This window comes from Corapipo altera, unplaced genomic scaffold, assembly GCF_003945725.1.
Source record: "Corapipo altera isolate COAL_440 unplaced genomic scaffold, ASM394572v1 73, whole genome shotgun sequence".
In the NCBI taxonomy this organism is placed as follows: Eukaryota; Metazoa; Chordata; class Aves; order Passeriformes; family Pipridae; genus Corapipo; species Corapipo altera.
Genome location: NW_020884957.1, coordinates 1,085,684 through 1,099,991, shown reverse-complemented (window position 1 = coordinate 1,099,991; position 14,308 = coordinate 1,085,684). Strand labels below are relative to the sequence as shown.

The 14,308-nt window shown below is 37.1% G+C and overlaps 1 protein-coding gene across 3 annotated transcripts in view; it reads left to right on the top strand.

Annotated features, from left to right (window-relative positions):
- The window catches only part of RETREG1 (reticulophagy regulator 1), a 60,936-nt gene that overhangs the window by 28,873 nt on the left and 17,755 nt on the right, over positions 1-14,308 (top strand). Inside the window, exon 1 of one of the 3 annotated variants that reach the window (XM_027663782.1) lies at positions 11,959-12,170. The exons of the other annotated variants lie outside the window; for them this stretch is intronic. Coding sequence (XP_027519583.1) covers positions 12,136-12,170 — 35 coding nt within the window. The 5' untranslated portion in view covers positions 11,959-12,135. Of the gene's footprint in view, positions 1-11,958; positions 12,171-14,308 lie in introns of those variants that run through there. 3 annotated transcript variants of the gene reach the window in all.

The window sequence follows — 14,308 nt, the reverse complement described above, 5'->3', positions numbered from 1 at the left end:
AAACAGAAAGTGACACACGCTCATTATGTTCTGCATGTTCTGTACATTTCCACACTTCTTGAATACAGATGATCAAACATTAAGGAGACCAGTTTAACAGAAATTTTTGGAGATAAATATTTGCTGTAGCACAAAGCCATGGGAGTTCTCTCAAGTCCAGTTGCATGTTGTGGCCACAGTGCCTTGTGACACACACTTCTTTTCCCTAGCTTAGATTTGATATAAAAAGGATGATAATCTTTCAGAAATTCAACCTTTTTTTCTGAGTGCTTGGATTGGTAATACAGTTAATAGATCACTGATGTAGTTGTGGCCATCGAGGTTACTATAGGTCAGTTTATAGAGAGAGGTAATGCTTAAGAGAATTTCACAGTGAATGTAGAAATATCCACTATCTGTGCTGGAACTATTCTGACAAGCGTACTCATTAAGTGATCTGAAAAAGCAGTGAATAGTGGGATGGCCACATACCAAATTATTCAAGAAAATGAAGCAAGGACCAACTATGAAGAATTTCAGAAGATCCTTACAGGATTCTTTCACACTGAAATAGCGTTTGAAATTCAGTGTAGGTAACTGTAAAGTTATGCAGAAATACCAGTACTAAATTCACATATAAAATAGTTGTGTGTGAAGGTGACTGTAACCATTCATGAATAAGATATCTTCTCAGAAAATCAGCATTGATCAACAGACTAAATGTACTGTTAATTATCAGTAAAAAAGACATGCAGGGCAAAAGTAATCACAGCCACATGACACTTTTAAATCTGTTGTATGTCAAAATCCTGAATACTGTGTGTGGTTCTGTTCTACTGCCTCCCAGAAAAAGATACAGGAGAAGAAAAGTCCAGAGCAGAGCAACAAGGTAGATCAACTATACAGAACTATTTCCATGTAAAGAACAAGTAAATGAGGTGGGTTTTTTTTTCAAAAGAGAAAAAGAATAATTAAAAGGAAATATGTTGGAGCTCTCCAAGATACCATAAGGAACATGCCTTCTCTCTCACACTGTTGGAAAGAGGAAGCATAAAAATAGCAGGCTGAGGAAAAATAAAAATAAGTAATTAAGCTTTAGAAATCCTTGACACGTGATTGTTGTGAATGTTAGAACTATACGTGGATTAAAATACAAATCACAGGACAGTTTTTAAAGAAAATCGGTTGAAGGGTATTAAAAATAAAAAAACTATGGGTTTGGAAGTCCCTGATTTGCAGATTGTTGGACGATCTATTGTGTTTTATGGAAGTGTTATTATGTATTTTCCCATATTATTATTTTGTTTCTTAGGTATCCTGAGGTATTTGGTTTTGGCAACCAACAGAGCACAGGGCTAGATGGAGCTTTGGCTGACCCAGTGTAGCTGTTGTTGTAAAAAGTGTTACAAGCATTGACTTTTTATTCAGTTAAGTGACAAAGTAAGACTGAAATAAATATATCTGTTTATTTCTGCATTTGTATATAATTGTGTATAAATATTTAAGTCTGAGAAATCCCAGAAGGGCACGTGAGATAGCTGTTGCCCAATTTTAGACTGTCTGTTGCTACCAACACATTCCACAGAAGTTGCAAGGTCAGCGTGTACCATAAGATCCTGCTCTTTTTGCATTCAGGCATGAGATCAGAGTAATACAATCAATCAGAGCAGTAATACCTGAGGTTTGCATGTCTGATCCTTAAAAAAATACTGTTCTAAACATTTTTAAGAGCTTTTAGCTGAATACATGTGGAGCTTTTCTTAGAACACAAACTGAGATGTCTGAACAATTGCTGTACGAAACAGTTCCCATTGTGAGTTCACCATAAGCAAACAATTTTCCTAGGATGTGTGCCTTGACAACTTCTGTCCTAACTGGTTAGCTGAATTAGGTATTTTTTATTATTATCAAAGTCTCAAAATGTGGGAATTCAGCTGAAATCTCAATAAATAGAAATAGAAATTTCTGAAAAGGACACTAAGCAGAATTTGTTGTTAAAGTTTCAAATACTTTGCTCAAAATCCTTCTAGATGTACCTTGGAAAAAACTTATTTCTTCAATCAGCAGTCAAACTCAAACCATACTGAAGAGGCTTTTTTTTTTGTAAAGAATAATTTTAGCGGGTGGAAATTATAGTCTTCTGGGGCTTTCTTTGTCAGTCACTGAAATGAGATGAAGAGAAATGCAGGTTACCTGAAAAGCAGTTGAAAAATGATATATTTAAAGTACTCTGAATGTTTCCCAGATAAATTATTTTGGGGATTGTGGGGAGTTTTTTGTTGGTTTTGGTTTGGGGTTTTTTTGTTTAGGTTTTTTTAGTGCTTTGTTTGAGTTTTTTTTTAATAAGAGAGACTCACTGGACTAAAGTAAAAGCTTGCATAGAGTGTTATTTTTTTCACCCTTCTACTTCCCTTCTCTACAACAACATCTGTAGGAACATCCAGGGAATTGGGCTTAATGATCCTTATTCAAGATTCTGAAGGAAACAGCAAAAGCTGTGATAAAATATTGTGCATTTTACAGATTGAATAGATGTGTATGTATTTATATATAAGTAACTTCTAAACTGAAAGCTTATTTTTTTCAGTCTTCTAGCACCAAATTGTACTATTAAAATGTATTTCATACAGCTTAACAAAAAAGATTCTGTAGAAGTCTTTAAATGTCCATTAAAAAAAATGAGGGAAAAGAAAGTTTTAGTGGTGATAGGAGCTGCTGTTTTGCTGTGCAAAACAATGTGGTGCATACATGTGTTCTAAACCACCTTATGAAATGGACTGAATTTAATTAAAATTATTAGTGAAGGAACAGGAAAAGGAAAATTTGTATTTTATACTTCGGGACAAAAGCCTAGCTAACTGAAGTTAGTTTGGCTTCCCAGCAGTTCTGTCAGCCCCTCAGCAAAATGTCATGCATACTATCATCTTCTCGAGACAGGGTGAAGGTTATCAGGTGCTCAGCACTTCTGGCTGAGTGTTCTGGCAGCGCTCACCCGACCAGTTCAGGGGATTCCTCTAGATCACAAATCAACATGTGCCCTTGCTGACAAACAGGTTAAGCTGCAGGTCTTCATCGATCATCATTCCTCCTCTGAACCTTTCTTGACTTGTATTAGCCCAAGAGCCATTTGACTCTCTAGTTTTTTTGGAGGGTGAGTGCGATTGCAGGAGGGGACTCCTGGTTTACAGTCTTTACTATCCCCTTGCCTTTTCTGTGGAGCTGTGTGGTGTTTCATTGGTCTCCCATATCTTTGAAATTTGTGGTTGTTTCTCAGAGGGCTGGATGTTGAAAGAGTAGAATGGTTGTGGTTTGACAAGTATTCACTTTGGAGAAACTCTGTGAAGAAATTGGTTTATCCAGTCACTCCAGGATAAAGTTAGTTTTGTTTTAATCAGTACACTCAGAAGTAACCATCTTATTTAGTCTGCAGTTGTGTACATGTATGAACTGCTGTTCAACAGTGAAGCATGTGAAGCATACTGTTGCTTCATCTAATGTAGTTCTTGCTGCTTTTTCTCATTATTACCTATCTTACTCTTCTATGTTGTTGTAAGTGATACTATGTAGAAATATTTTCTTTAAGTTTTGTTGTTAGCATTTAACAAGTTTGTTTGTCTGTTTACTCTCTTGAGCTGGTAGAGCTGTAATGTGAGATCAAAAGGTAATATGAACTGTGGTGAGAGGCTTCTGTATTTTCTTAATACTCTTTTTTAAACAAACTGGTTGATCAGCATACACAAATATGTGCTTTTTAAAGTGGCACACACTCTGATGTTTTTTTCCCTGATTGTAGTTCATAAACACTTTAAACTTTTTTATATAAATCTACATGTTACTCTTTTCTTTATAATTTATCAGATTTTCTAACATGCAATTACAGGTGTTGCAGTTGGAAGGTACTGGCATGTAGCACACAGATTACCAGTTGCTGCATCAGATTAAAATATGGCCTTGAAACTGAATCACATTAGTGACAATCTAATTATCTTTTTTTTGTTACAGTTGCACAGTTGTACAAACTACCACATTTGAGACTGAATAAAGACAATGCTGTTGCAAAAAGCTCTTTATAAGGGGAGAGAATATGATTGTAATTTTACCATCAGACATATTAAACACTGGAGACTTCATCTCTTATTACACAGTAAATGAACTAATAGATAAGAAGTTGGTGTTAATAAGTTGATAAATTAACAGTATCATTTAGTCATCTGGCTTGCTTTCTCTATATAGGCATTGAAAAAGGCTGTGGACCTTAAGGAATCAAAATGAATCATACTTAGTATGAAAACATTTGGCTAGCAATTCTGAATATTAATCAAAACTTTGGCTCCTTGTGCTGGGACATAAGAATAGGGTTGATGTCAGTAAAAATTATTAATATATAACTGTGTGCTGTGCTTACATTATAATATACTTGAAGTCCTACAGTTATTCATCCCTAAGCTTCTAAGATCTAATTCGGGGCTGGTGACCTGGACTTCGATCTAGTTATGCCTTGCAATTGCACTGACCATTCTCTGGAGAGATTTTCTTACGTTGCACTGAAGAATAAATTATATGACTAGATGGAAAACTGGCTCATATCCTCTTGTTCATAGGATGATTGTAGCAGTGAAATAATGGTGGGTTGTCTTAGCAAACTGTGAGCATACCGGCAAAGTCTTTTAAAAATATGCACTGTCAGTATGTGGTCTGAGTGTTCTAATTATCTTAGAGATTCTATGTAGCTGAGTGATTTCTTATCTTCTTAATTGAATTACATATAGACTTGTCTTCTAAATGTACTTGTATAGAAAACATTACAAACTTCTCAGGTTTGTGCTTTAACTCTTTGTATCAGTACTTTTGAAAACTATTTTGAAGTCCTCATGCTTTTTTTTTTTAACCAATTTTTTCAAAGGAAGCTGACTTCATTGTGTAGCTATTTTGCTGTTTGGTCTGCCTTTCATATAGTTCATTTTTTTCAGTAGGAAAAGAAACCAATTGGTGAGAAAAATCAGATTCAGATTGCTACAAACCAAAGGAGACAGGAAGATGGGCAGGTTTCAGAATCTTCTGTAGCATGTGTACCTAAGGAAAAAACCTGCATTTTAATGTGACTTGACTGAATTACAGATCATGATAATAAATGAACTAGTACATAAGCACTTTTGTAGGTTTAGAGTAAATAATTTCATGAAAATGTATGTAAAGGGTTTTTTGAAAATTTGGGAAAAATATTCAGTTATCTTTAGAAATTGCTCAGATCATTGCTAGGTGGGTTTAGTTTTTTTGTTTGGTCTTTTTTTTTTCCTCCAAATATTTGTTTCTTTTATAGCTATTTAACAAGATCCCATGGCCAAAAAGTCCCAGAGCAGTTGAGATTTTCACCCCTAGTGGTAAGATCTTCTACCTTCCTGTCTCCAGCTCTTCTCTGTTTGTGACACAAATCCAGCATGATCTGTCATATTTGTATAGAGGAAAATTTGCTGTCTTCATGTTACTAAAATGTAATATTTTGCTTTATAACTGCAGTTGAAGTGTCTCTTACTCCCTTTAACTCCTCTTTCTGCTTGTGTTTGAAACTCAGAAATATTCTCATGCATTGTGGAGCATTATTATGCGTGCTTTGTGACGAAACACTAAAACCTCTCAGTGACAATTCATTTTTGCTGATATAAATCAGGTTTTGGTGTCTGTTGATAGTGAGTTTGCTTTCATACTCAATTTTTTATGATTCTTTAAAAATATGTATTCATGTGCTTTGTTCTGCCCAGTATTTCTTGCATGTGGTGGTTTAGCTTTTTGAACGTTGCATTACTTTTTTATGTCAAAACTGGATGCTGTTTTGTTTGTGGTTTTTTTCCTGAATACGCAACTCGTAATTTAAAAAATGTGTTAAAAATTAGTTATTTCATCCAGGTACAAATAAGAATCCTGTATAATATGCAGAATTCCATGAAGAGAGAAAGAAAGCACTTTTTTTGTTTACTTTTATTGGTCTTCGACTGTTGAAGGATTTTTTTTTTTATTTTTTTTTACAATCCTGATCCTAAGTACAGCTAAATACCAAACTACATTTAATGTGTAATAGGTGTCTTCAGCTTTTTTAGCACACTGCTTACCAAGTTGTGGTTACACCTGATATAATACCCCAGCAAATAACTGAGCACGTTCAGTAGGTCCATTTTCATGATTTTTCATTCACACTTGTATGAAAGGCTTCCTCTCTTATAAACAAGGCTCCTGTGTATATCTTATATAGTGTATGGGGAGATCTCGAAGTTAAGGAAATATATTAAGCATTTGCAATTTGAAGTAAGCTTTACATAGAAAGAATCAGGATAGGTGTCATTCAGCAAATTTGGATGTTGAAAATATGTGAAAATTGGTCATGCCCTTCAAATTGATGAATCACAGAATATGCTGAGTTGGAAGGGACCCACCAGGGCCATCGAGTCCAACTCTTAGCCCTGCATGGGACCATCCCCAAAATCACACCGTGTGCCTGAGAACATCATCCAAATGCCTCTTGAACTCTTGCCCAACCACCCTCTGGGTGAAGAACCTTTTTCTAATATCCAACCTAAACCTCCCCGACCTTTTTCTAATATCCAACCTAAACCTCCCCCAGGCCATTCTCTTTGGTCTTGTCACTGATCACCACAGAGAAGACATCAGTGCCTGCCCCCCTCTTCCCCTCACAAGGAAGTTGTAGACTGCGATGAAGTCTCCCCTCAGTCTCTTCTTCTCCAGGCTGAACAGACCAAGTGACCTCAGCCACTTCACATATGGCTTCCCCTCAAGGCCCTTCACCATCTCGGTTGCCCTCCTTTGGGCAGTCTAACAGCTTAATATCTTTCTTATATTGTGGTACCCAAAAGTGCATACAAAATTCAAGGTGAGGCCACACCAGTGCAGAGCAGACTGGGACAGTCCCCTCCCTCCACTAGTTGGCGATGCTTTGCCTGATGCCCCCCAGGACACAGTTGGCCCTCCTGGCTGCCAGGGCACTGCTGACTCATATTCAACTTGCCATGGACCAGGACCCCCAGGTCCCTTCCTGCTTTCCAGCTTCTCATTCCCCGGTCTGTACAAACATCCAGGGTTGCCCCATCCCACATACAGAATCTGGCACTTTCCCTGGTTGAACTTCATATGGTGGGAGATTGCCCAGTCCTCTCATTTGTCGAGGTCTCTCTGCAGGGCCTCCCTGTTGAAGAGCACAGGGCGTAAGATGGAGCTCTGTGGAACCCCACTAGTGACAGGTCTCCAGTCTCATGTTATCCCCATTCACAGAGAGTACTTTGTGCTCAACCTGCGAACCAATTACAGTAATGTGTGTGTGCTTATAAATACAGAAAGCTACACACACAAATGTGATCAGTATATTCAGTTCTATATTGAAAAGGTGGGAATATTTTATTTTGGGATACTTCGTGTATGTTATAAGTATGATTTTTTTCAGTAGCATTAAAAGGGATTTCAAATTAGTTTTCATCCTAAACATGCCTTTGACAGTGATGGTAATTTTTAAACCCATGCTCTTGCTGAAAATAACATCAGTATAAACCACCTACAAAAAGTAAAATGCTAACCTTTAAATTCCCTCTGGAAATACAAACTAAACAACATGTTCTTTTGGGAGTGTGATTTTTTTTTTTTTTCCTTTCAGTTGAGGATTTTTAGGATGTCTTCAAGTGTACAGCAGGGTGTTCATAATTTTTTCATCCACATTATTAGAAGTTAGTCTTGTTCACAGCTGAATAATTACAACAGGGTTATATGTTGAAAGCACCATCTTACTCTCCTTTTAGGTGAGGAGAGACATAGAAGGCAGTAGTGATTGTGAGTAGTTCTGGAGCTGGTTGACCAGCTAAAGTGTGCCACAGGCTGACTAATTAAAGTCTTTGAAAACTTGCAGCCTGGGTGAGACACATTATCTACCATGCAATGCCAGATGACACCCTTACACTCCACATGGACAACACGCTGCCTTTTACCTACCTCCTAAACCCTTGGAGCATCTTCAGTATCTAAGTATGCACAGCAGTGTGTGTGACACTATTTCCAATCCTCTCAGCTATTCAGTAAGGCTGCTTCCTTGTCTCTGGCAAGAACGTAGCTTTTATTTCCTTTCTTTCACTGGAGACTTCTGCAGTCTTTGGTGCCTGCCTGTAAAAGGAAAATTTCTGATCTGCATGCCAGCACATCTTTTGGGATGTCTTAATACCTGACAGTAAAGAGCTGTTACTCAATGGCTCTAAAGCAAGTTTTCAGAAAGGTTTAGAAGAGGTCTGCTTAAGTGAAAACAGGGCCATGGAGATGAACAGAAGTAAGAAGCATTGATTCTTTAAGTTATCCAAATAACATAAGGAAGACCGGGTACTCTGGAAAGCTATATGTAAAAGTAACAACAGCCAACAGAACACGAGGAGCAACTCACAAAAAGAGTCAAAATGTGTAAATAATATGTAAAAGTATGCCTGCACTGAGAGTAACTCTGTACATTCCTGGGGTTTTCCACCTTAAATTGGTTATAATAAAAATAGGAAGAGTTTGCAAAAGAGTAGTCAGGATGTTTGAGGCCATGCAAGAGCTTACATATATGAAACAGATAAGCAAAATAGGGCTTTTAAAGCTGAATGAGCTGACCAAGAATAGGACATTGTCAATGGAATCTTTTTCCTCTTGATTATAAAACCAGGGGCTTCCATGTTAATTTCAGAAGTAATAAGGCTGGGGAGAGGAACTCGCAGTAAGGTGGAAGAGGTTGTTCTTTCTGTTAAGGAATGAACAGAGTCAAGGGGAGGGAAAATTTCAGAAAATGCTGCATATGAGAAGTGAGAGAGACATAGCAAGCCTGGAAGATAGCAGCTCAGGCAAAGAGGTTGCTGAGAGGAGCACAGATTAGTCATGTGATTTGGGGCCTCAAAAGTGACAACAAAGAACTTAGAAGGGACTGACCCAAGTCCACTGCAGTTCAGAGTGCAGTGCTCAGGTGCAGCTAAGCAAGGAAGTAAGAACGTCCTTGAAAAATAACATGGGTAGGGAAAGAGCTTTTCCTTCCTCAGTTCTGTCATTTGTAGTCACTTTGAGTTTTCCATATTGAAAAAGTTTAAAATTGATTTTTAGCAAAGCTAAAAATGGTGAGCTCTTTTCTAAGCAGCTTTACCTTTCATTTTTGCAGTCCTATCAAAGAAGAATATGATAATAGTCTCCAGAAATGATAAATTGCTGTGAAAAGCTACAGAGAGTTAACTGTCATCTACCTGTTTCAGTATAAGACTTCTTAGAAACCAGTTGAAGTGGCTAGATCGGAGCAAACAAAATTGTGTGGGGTTTGGTTGTTGTTTTTTTTGTTTGTTTCCAAACAGTATGCAGTTAAGCTGCAGATGTCCTTGCCACAAGATGTTATCGGTGTTATCACAGGACAGAAATCCACCCAGAGCTAAAAAAACAGGCATCACTGCTGGTTCAAAACCCCACAAGTTGGAAGTCTGGAAGATTATCTGTAGAAGGCAGCAATGCATTAGTCTCTTGGCTGTGCTTCTGGACACAGGAGATGGCAGAAGCCCTTTGGCCTGATTCAGTACAGTATGTTTGTTCACCTCCTGCTGTTCCACCCAAGTGGTCTTGGAGAGGTCATTCCGTCTTGTGCAGCTGTGAAATAGACTGGAGCCTGATCTGCTGGAAAACTCCAGATGGGCCAATACAAGCTTTAATTCCCTTGGGTGCAGAAGTATTCAGAATGATAAAAAAAATGAGATTAATTTTTTAGATGGTCTTCTTTGTGTTACTGGGAAAAATACTTCAGTGTGATTGTAGGTCTACTAATTCGGCGCTCATCCTGTTCTGAAGTCTGATTTACAAAAGTGATGAGCGGTGATATCAGTAGAAATTAATCTTTGAGTATTGAAGTTTTAGAAAGTATTTTATAAATGCTCTACTTCCAAGCTAACAGGTCCTTGACGTTTTAGATATGTACTCATTTAGTAGACAGTTTTGAACTAATCTTTCCAGGTTTTGTTTACGAATAAGTGCATCAGGTGATATTATCCTCTTTACCTCAGTGAGGGCTGAGAAGAATTCTAAGGAATTGTAAAAGTAAACAGTGAACCATTTTTCTGCTGTGTACAGAGTGTGACAAAGAAATGAACAGTCCAGAGCTGTACTTGAAGAGTTTGGAGTTCATCAAGTTCCAAGACTGACATACAGGGACAGACACGATACTGAAAGCTTTTCAGCTTCTGAGTGTGTTCATCAAATGCATTAAAATGAAATATTTTGTAAAAGGCATTTTACGTAGTAAATGTATGTGGCTGTCTAAGAGTATGCTGCAATGAATGTTAAATAAAAGCAACCCCAAGTTGCACAAGGGGTTTAATGTTTTTTGCTTTCATTTTTGATGCCACATTTAAATTTTGAATGATGCTTTTATGTGTTTGTAGATTTCAGTTATTTCTTTTGCTTCTTTTCACAATTGGAAGACTTCAGAACTTTGGTCTGAAGATGAAGCTGTCATACAAAATCATTTTATTAATTAAGATTTTTGAATTTAGCAGCTGTGTTGTTTCAGGGTAAGCTTGAAGAAAATTCAACTCTTACTTATTTCAGCTATAACTATCATAAGTTATAGAAAGAAAAAGAAAAGAAAAAGAGGACTGTATTGGAATATGAAGGTATTGGTGATCATGGAATGTTTCAGTTGTAGGGCAGGAATGAATACTTACATATATATTGCATTGCATAATTTAGACAGAGGGCTTTGCTCTCGTTCTTTTTCTTGATCTTACTTTTGAAGAAATTTATATTAAAAAAAAAGAAGAAAAGATAGAATCCTTTATCGTTTTGAAAGCAGCTTTCCAGAAATGATGTATTACTCACAATGCACCAAATAGAGCTCACCAAATCAAAGATACATGGCATACCTTTTTTTTCCAGCTTTGTGTATTTCTTTTAAATTTATTTTTAACATGTGATGTCCCCAGGACAATTCCTACTGTCTCGTGAAGGAGAGGCAGGTGTAAATCTTGCTGGATTCCTTCCTAGAAATAAAGATTTCTATGTGAAGACCTCTGGATGTAATATTTATTTGAAAATATATTAAGAACAACAGGTCAACCTGTTTAATGAAAGAAGGAAGCAGTGCTGAGCAATGTGCTGAACAACACATATGTGAGATCCTTGGAGTCTTGGACTGTATGACAAAGCTTCACCAGCACAGATAAGGTTGCTGGGGTGTTGAAAATTGATAGAGACGTAGCTGGTGTAGCTGGAGTGACAGAATCCCTGTCATGCATGCAGCAAAACGCCATAGGAGGAAATCCGTATGTCAGTTCACCTTAGGTTGTTCACAGAAGTAATCAAAGTATTTTGGCAGAAAACCTCTTCCTATCAGCATACTTTCATTTTTGAGGACTCTTCCAGCACAATTTGTTGGTATCCCTATGATAGCTAAGACTGCTTGTGGCAGATGAGCTTGGAATCAGAATTTAAAACCAATGCAATCAATAATTATTGAAAAGTTATCTTCCTATTCCTTATTTTAAAAAATTACCAATTGTGGATCTTTTTAATCAGTGAATTTAGTCATTAGAGAATAATTTTGCTGCTTCTGACAGCTTGTGACTGACACTTCGTGGGAATGAAAAAAGGTATTTTTTATACTTAAGAGTAAGCTCTTTGTTCTCATATTTTTAGGCCTATCACTTGATTAAAAGTTTGTGTCATTACGCTTCCTATCATTTTGGTGCTGCTTATTTACAACTGAGAAAAATGGCAGATGTTGAGGAAGCTTTCCAGTGGAAGCAGAAAAATAAAATGTAGTAACTGGGTGGTGATTCTCCCTCACATGACCAGAAGGAAAACAAACTGTTTGGCTTTTGGCTGTGCTTGCTACTAAACACCCTGTCATAGTGTGTGAGGTGAGTCACGACCTGTTTATTTATAGCTGTGGCCAATCAAAGCTGACCGCTCGAACTTCATTCAAGACCAGCAGGCACTTAGGATGTCTTGTAAACATTTGCTCTCTGAGCAAGGAGCATTCTTCCTGGCAGAGAGCAGGACAGGTGCTCAGGTGGTGGCTCCTAAAACACAAAACAGAATAGAAGATTGTGGCCTGGATTATCTAGATTGGTAGAAAGAAAGAGAGAATTCCTTTTTACATCTGAAATGCCAGACAGTGAGGATCTGGGACAAGATGACAGGTACTGTACCTTGCTTGTGATGTTCTCGTGCAGAGCAGTAAGGACTGAGGCTTCATGTAATTAATCTGTGTGCACTCCCGAGTGCTCAGCCTGAGATCAGTTTTCTCTGCCTTGTAACAGATCATCTGCTTCTTGAGGGTTTTGCCTTTAAAGCTAACATAAGGCTTCTTAGGAGAGAAATAAGAGTCTTAATGTCTGCCTAGAGGTTAAATTGTATAGCTCTTAGGTATTTGTTAAACTAAAGCTGTAGGGAAGAAAATACTGGGTGGTTCCTACCTAGTCACTTTTCGCAACCGTGGGACAACTTACAAGCCTCAAAATGTCAGGCACAGAAATAGTTTAGTTGGAGCCAGGCTACTGACAGAACTGTAACTCATTTCTGTGAGATAGGGCACTGTGTCCCTTTGCCTGTCTTTCTGAAGTTTAGCTTATAACTTACTTAGCTTTATAAAACCAATAGTCAGGACAAGAAAAAAGTAGTTGGATCTAAAACTTGATAACAATTTAACAAATACTGTTTTCTCAAATATGATCCTGCACATTCCTATGAAATAAATGCACTAAATAAATTTAGCTATATAGATTTTAAAATATATATTTTAGAAGTTGATGTTATTGATGTTTGGATAGGACAGAGTTTATAATCTGTGTCTTAAAGTCCACATGGTTTTTCCGTAGTCTGGATGCTAATCAAAATGTTAGCTCTAAAATGGTGTTAATGAAATGCTTGATATTGCAAAAAAGTATTTTTGTCATGTATGTAGAATAGAATTTATAGAAGTTAGTTAACAAAATGTCAGAATATAGAGGCGAATTTAAGGAATTACAAGGATCGAAAAATGAGCATTTAGTTATGGCTTTGGATTTGATTTCTTCTAGTTAAATTTAAATATGAACATTTATGTGGATGTTTTTCTAGTATGTATGTCAATGTGAGATGAAATACAGGAGGCACCTCTGGTTGTGTGTTGTAGAGCAGCATACTCAGGCACAGCCACCTGACTGGGTGAGTGTGGGTGAATGGATCCCCAGGGGTGTAACTGTGTCTCTGCAGGGGTGGGGTCACCTACGCATTTCCGTTTGTGGGGATATCTAAGTTGTGCCCTATATATGACATAGATTAAAATTAACTGTAGTAGCAGGTAGTATTTTTTCCTTTCTTTTAAGGAAATGTTGAACTCATGACTGGTAATCATCAAAGTGTTAATTGCAGTTCTTTAAAAAATGTTTAGCAATATCTCCAGTTTGTTCAGTTGTATATCTTTCAATAAAGGAAACAGGAATATGTGTGACACATTAAAAAAGGAGGTTTCAGCTTTGTAATAATATCTAACTTATTTTGTTCACAATTCTTTCTCTATAAAGGCTGGTAGCAAGCTTTGGCAGTTAAATAGAAGTAAAACTAGGCCTAAAACTCTAAGACCTCTTTTTCTTTCAAAGTTGTTGGGGTTTTTGTTTTGTTTTTGAAACAAAAACGATGAACTTTTCTAGAGCAATAACCTGAAAAAGAATGATAACAGGGCCTGCTCTGCCCGTTTATAATTTTTGAAGCTACCATTAAATTAATTGACCCCGATCCTATTCCCTCATCCTTTTGTGTCTTTCCTAATGAGCAAAAAGGTTTGAGAAAAGAGTTTAATCAGAAGGTTCCGATTTTTTTTCTGAAATTAATTTGCCTTTTTGTCTTGGTCATAACAAATAGGATATAACCAGAGGGCATTCCTACAGAAGTGCTAATGAGATTTAGTGGAAGTCAGAATATTTTGGTCCAAGTTAAACAGGAGGGAATGGAAGGAGGAGCTATGGGAACTCTCCTGAACACTATAGGAACTGTACTGGAGCAATTAATCTTAGAATTGCAAAAGAAGAAATAGTAATGTAAATGTACAGATAATGAGGTAATTTTAAGGGTACACTGAATCAAAACTGAGGCTTTATATACTGTAAAAACGACAGCAGTGGTATTTTTGTTAGAAGATGCAGAATGGGCTTTGTTCCCAGATTGGTTTCAGCACACTGCACTACTTGTAGCTCCTTCTTAGATGCAAGTACTTCTTATATGCTCTCTCCTTTTGAGTTCATGTCCTACTTCAGAAAATATGTAGTATTGTGTCACAAGTGTGTTTCACGACCATAGT